General features: G+C 45.6%; 1 protein-coding gene across 4 annotated transcripts in view; it reads right to left on the reverse strand.

The window, feature by feature from the left end:
* Positions 1-6,009, reverse strand: part of IFT43 (intraflagellar transport 43) — a 111,321-nt gene extending 105,312 nt beyond the window's left edge. For 2 of the 4 annotated variants that reach the window (XR_004431491.1, XM_033187344.1), the window contains exons 1-2: positions 5,894-6,009; positions 2,755-2,847 (exon numbers count right to left, since the gene is read on the reverse strand). Coding sequence is in view for 3 of the 4 variants with exons in the window: in XM_033187344.1 (XP_033043235.1) it covers positions 2,755-2,847; positions 5,894-5,947 (147 nt within the window). In the remaining variant the exon portion in view is untranslated. Of the gene's footprint in view, positions 1-2,754; positions 2,848-5,778 lie in introns of all 4 variants that reach the window. The other 2 variants (XM_033187343.1, XM_033187342.1) reach the window with 2 other exon arrangements.

Consider the following 6,009-nt stretch of genomic DNA (forward strand, 5'->3'; position numbering starts at 1 on the left):
ATGTGTGTATATATATATACACACACACATACACACATACTCTTAATATTTATATATATATATAATATATACTCTTGTTGTCAATTGTATATTTATATATACATCACTATTGTTGCCCAGGCTGGAATGCAATGGCAAGATCTCAACTAACTGCAACCTCCGCCTCCCAGGTTCAAGCAATTTTCCTGCCTCAGCACCCCATGTAGCTGGGGCTACAGGCACATGCCACCCATACCCAGCTAATTTTTAAATTTTTTGCAAAGACAAGGTCTCACTATGTTGCCCAGGCTGGTCTTAAACTCCTAGGTTCAAACAATCCTCCTGCCTTGGCTTCCTAAAGTGCTGGGGTTACAAGCATCAGCCACTGTGCCTGGCCTTAAGTAGACTTTTAATTAGTCTTCCTGGTTGCCAGTGATCATGGGAATGTAAATTCCATTATGGCAAGAGATCCTGTCTCTTTTGTTCACTGAAATATGCCAACCCTGCAAAATGGTGCCTGGCACTTACTGTGTGCTTCAATAAATAGTTGTTGAGTAAATGAATGAATGATCTGGTGTTGGAATGAATCCTCCTGGACCCATGTGGAACAGTGTAAAATGCCAGAGGCCAAGAACTGGCTTCCATCAGCTCAGTCATTTGCTTCCTCATTTTCTCTTTAAAGGCACAGACCACTGCAGTTCAAGCTCCCTGAGATCCAGGGTTGGGTCTGGTACATCGTCTTTCACCAAATTCCTACTTTATATCACCTCTCCTAACTGTGCCTCCAATGCTCCACTATCCGCACCTCCCAAGCCCCCCGCCCCAGGCCCCATAACACTTCTACTCAGTTTCTAATGTGTAAGTACATCACACACTATGTACTTGACTCCACCTCATCCTGCGCAATAACAATTGCATGCCTGTTCTGCCAGGCACTGTGACAGATAATAGGGTATGAGGATAAGACACAACCTCTGCCTTCCAGATGCTCATAGCTTATGAGAGAACCAGACATGTAAACAATTAGAATACAATGTAATAAGTATCATAACGGAGGTGCCATGCCCACAGTTACACACTGACAATCCTTGGACCAAATCCAGCCCATGTGGTGATTTAATATCCAGTCCCTATGGTGATTAGGTTTTCTTAATCAGTTGCTAACCTCTAAAAATTTGTTGCTTTCACATAAAATTTTAGACTGCCAGCATCTCTTGAAGAATCACATCTGGCAATATTGGGCCTATATTCTCTACAGCATCAACCAGCTTTGGCTAAGTAGGGGCTGTCCCTTTAGAGGGAGCATGTGGCCTCCAGTTCCCAGTCCCGCTGCCCTAACCTGCTCTCCTAGTGTCTTCCAGGCAATGAGGCCAAGGGGTGAGCTGCTAGTTTTTCTAGGCCAGCACAGATGTTATCTTACAGTAATGATTCTCCATACCCACCCTTCTAAAGAGAGAAAATGAAAGATAAATGGATAAGGCCACACAGAGAGCTTAAGAAAGTGGTGAGAATGCATTTCCTATGAAAATGAAGAAGAGTTCTACCTATGTGATATGTAAGTGACGTGTGTCCATGTCAGGTACCCGGCTCCTTTGCTCATGCACCTGCCTGACCCATTAGGCTTCTGAGCATGGGTTCCTTCATCTGTTGCAAACCTACTACGGGCCAGCAAGCTAGAAGCTAGGTTTCCTGCTGTCTGGGAACTCACTGTCCAGTGACGGAGACAGATATGTAAAAAGACAATTCACATATAATGGGGTATGTTCTACAATAGGTAGTATGGCAAGTGAGAGGAAGGACTGCTAAGTCAGCCTGGAGAGGTTAGAGAAGAGCTAACTTCTGGCAGAGGATGACCCTGAGGCTGACTTTTGCAAAGTTTTTTCAAATGGACAGGGGAAGGTAAAAAGGGGCTCTGAGTACGCTGCCAAAAGTAGTGCCCTGGCAGTATCAAGGATTGCTCATCAGAATTACCCACCCTCCACAAAGAAACTGGATCACTTCCCATAATTCCAGGCTACTCAGAAAAGTTTCCAGGAAAGTAAGGCCAGTAAATGATCTGCTTCCTGTCGGAAGACTGTAGAAAGCTCAGGTCACCACCGAGAGCAAATGTCTAATTGTGTAATCCAACCTTACGTCACCAGTCTGCCTCACTGGGATTCAGCAGAAATGAAAATCTGGAATCCTACTGGATTTTGGAACTTCCCAGTCCCTTGCTTCAGCTAACATAAAAAGTTCTACATTAAGAATATAGGCCGGGCGCGGTGGCTCAAGCCTGTAATCCCAGCACTTTGGGAGGCCGAGACGGGCGGATCACGAGGTCAGGAGATCGAGACCATCCTGGCTAACATGGTGAAACCCCGTCTCTACTAAAAATACAAAAACTAGCCGGGCGAGGTGGCGGGCGCCTGTAGTCCCAGCTACTCGGGAGGCTGAGGCAGGAGAATGGCGTAAACCCGGGAGGCGGAGCTTGCAGTGAGCTGAGATCTGGCCACTGCACTCCAGTACGGGCGATAGAGTGAGACTCCGCCTCAAAAAAAAAAAAAAAAAAAAAAAAAAGAATATAAGGCAATGCGCAGAAACTAGTCTGGCATCAAGGAAAAAAAGTTCTTCTTTCATTTCTTGCTACAAGACAAATGCCATGGAAGGGAATTCCCAAATCAAGACAGGAGAAAGGGTTGGCATTCAAGAGAAGAAATATGGAATACCAAATCTTTGGTCATTAAGGAATCACTAACTCTTAAACAGCTTTTCTTCAGATTTTTTTTTAGCACCCACCTCTCCAGTCAGAGTCAAAGAGGAATTCTTGCCATTGAGGTGATTCTCAGCCTGCGCTGACTCCCGTTGAGCTCGGCGACCCACCTTGGCCTTCTGTAAGGAGAGACAGAAGGCACTGTTGACCCAAATGTCATTCGGCCACTACAGAGATGACAATCCAGCCGGGCGCGGTGGCTCACGCCTGTAATCCCAGCACTTTGGGACGCCGAAGCGGGTGGATCACAAGGTCAGGAGATCGAGACCAGCCTGGTTAACACGGTGAAACCCCGTCTCTACTAAAAACACAAAAGATTAGCCTGACATTGTGGCAGGCGCCTGTAGTCCCAGCTACTCGGGAAGCTGAGGCAGGAGAATCGCTTGAACCTGGGAGGTGGAAGTTGCAGTGAGTCAAAATTGTGCCACTGAACTCCAGCCTGGGTGACAGAGCAAGACTCGATCTCAAAAAAACAAATAAACAAACAAAAAAAACCATAATCCTGGGAAGGTAAGCAAGGACTGGATGTATGATGATGTGGTGGAGAATAGGATTTGAGTTACCTGGGCATGTTTCTAGAAAACCCTCTAAACCCCTTAAAACAAGCACCTTAGGTCAGTTCTATTTGATAGGAAAATAGGAAACTAAGGGTTAATTTCTCACTCTGTTGCCCAGGCTGGAGTGATCACTGCAGCCTCTACCTTCCAGGCTCAAGTGATCCTCCTACCTTGCCCTCCTGAGTAGCTGGGACCACAGGTATACACCACCACATCTGGATACTTTATTTTACTTTTTTTTTTTTTGTAGAGATGGGGTCTCCCTGTGTTGCCCAGGCTGGATAAGGTTTTCTTTAACAGCTATAGAGATGGCAAAAGAAAATTCTATTTTCTACCCAAAGAAATGCAGTTACAAATTCCTCTAGGATGGGCAGAGACCTTATGCCACAGGTCAGATAAGAAGGTGGTAAAGGCTCCCATGTTCCTACGCAGGATTTCAGAAAGGCTTAATTTCAAATCTGCAGCTTGGCATGAAAATCATTATCAAACAGGCTTTTGGAAAGAATTCCTAAATTCCATGGCAACTGGAAAACAGTTAGCATTTGCTCTGATATATACAGTAACTGGGTTTGCCTTTACAGACATTAAAGGAAATCTAGTACAAGAATTTTGAGACATTATCTTTGGAAACCAGAGCACTTCAATATTCCTGGCCATCAGATGAACCATTTGCAGGTGTTTCCCAAGGCCCCCCAGTGGAGACTCTGTGCCTCCAAGGCTTCCCAGCACATAAACAAAACTATTTAGTCAGATTCTTGGGTACTGAAATATTTATACTTTTGCTTTACTTTGTTTAAAAAACACACATTAATATAAGCATTTTTAGATCTCATTTAGTGTGGCTTCGATTCTCACAATAATGGACAGGAACTGAGACCGATGTCATTTTACAAAGGAGGAAACTGAGGCCTAGGAAGGTGATAAAGTGACTGACATAAACCTAGGAGCAAAGCCTTCTGATTTCAGATCCTGGGTTTCCTGGGTGCTTTCCACTATATCCTGCTGAAACTTGTTTTAAGATGTTCTAAGGACTGCACCACTAAATTGACAGGGGTTACAGGAGAGCTCGTAAAAACTCTTGGGCAGTGTTGACACTTCAAATTGTAGTGTCATTTAGGTTTCAAGGATGATGGAAACAATCGTTCTGAAAATAAGCAGCTTATTTTCTTCTCAAGGCAGACAATTCCATCCCTTCACCATGGTTGCCCTTTTCCATTTTTCATAGCATTATCTGAATACAGCATCCTGCATATAGTGGTTGTGCTAAAACAAAAATTCAATCATCTTGTCTCTAAATGCTGATCACACGTGGTTTCTCTAATAATTTTTAAGTATTTCAAGGTTTTAAACTTTTTGAAGACCCTGTATAGATGCACAGGGTAGAAAAACTTCTTTACTACCTGATTTTTGTGTATGTTAAATGTAGTCTATTTATTGGCCATTTTCTCCCATGGCAACATAATCATATGAGGGCAGGAACTTTCCTTATTCATTGCTGTACCTCCAACACCTAGGACACTGCCTGATACACAGTAGGGGCTCAATAAATATTTGTTGAATGAATGAATAACTACATTCACATCCCCAGGTACTAAAAAACATTCACGTATCAGCAAGGCCTGGTGACCTTCAAAACACTTAAGAGATTTCACAGCAGAAACTAAAGACTTGCCCTGGGGCCCAATCTTTTAGTAAGAGCGATCCTAATCAATCTTAAAGATAAAAAGGCCTGATGGGGGTTACAAAGAAGGAAGATAAACACTGAACTTGGGTCTTGAATCAAGCTGCATTATTTACTTACTATAACGCTGGGCAAACCACAGCCTCAGAGGCAGCAGTAGCTAACCTCTTCTGACCTCTTCTGTGATAACATATGCCAAGCACTGAGTTACACGCTTCCCATGTATTGTTCCATTTCCTTTTCACTGTAACACCTCCATTCTATGCATAAGAAAACTAAGGCTCGGAAAGGTTAAATCGTTTTTTAGGTGTTTTTTGAACCCAGGCAACAGCTCTATGCTCCATGTGGCCTCAGTGTCTGAGCACCTAATCACTCCCTCACGTTACAAATCGGTTACAAATCTTGGTTTCCTTAACTACTGAGGTAACTGAGGTAACTCCCACCTCCCCGCGCGGATTACGGGGAAGAAAGGCCGTCTCTGCCTGCCTCCCTTCCATGCATAAAACAGTGCGGCTTTTGCAGGAACTTCTGGGATGAGGTGTCCCAAAGGAAAAACTCGAGGATGGGAGAGAGTGCGACCCCGGCCGGGGCCCCCCATCACCCTGTGATCGACCTGTTCTGGGGAAGTTCGCACTCGGGGCTCTAAAAAACGGAGAAAGGCTCGGAAATTTCCCACGGCCCTAGAGGCCGGCGGGGACAGGGTGTTTTCTACTTTTTGAGGATTTTAAAGAAAGCAAACCCCAGGCCAGCAGCGGCGGAGCCCACAGTGACCCCGGGGCGGGGAGGTGAGGCTGCCTCCTCCTGGGCCTCACCAGGCGCGGCTCGAGGCCTGCCGCCCTGAGTCGCCACAGAGCAGCTGGGGCCGGCGGGGACGCTCCTCCCCACCCGCCAAATCCTGGCCCACAAGGCCCCCGCATTGGTCCTCACGGAGGTAGCCAAGCTGTAGCGCAGCTCCTCGTCCAAGTCCAGCAAATCCTCCATCTCCGCTGCCGCCTGACGTCACTTCCTGGAAACCGACTGGTCCAGCCGCGTCCCTGCTAACA

Source organism: Trachypithecus francoisi, unplaced genomic scaffold, assembly GCF_009764315.1.
Source record: "Trachypithecus francoisi isolate TF-2019V2 unplaced genomic scaffold, Tfra_2.0 Lachesis_group3, whole genome shotgun sequence".
Classification (NCBI taxonomy): Eukaryota; Metazoa; Chordata; class Mammalia; order Primates; family Cercopithecidae; genus Trachypithecus; species Trachypithecus francoisi.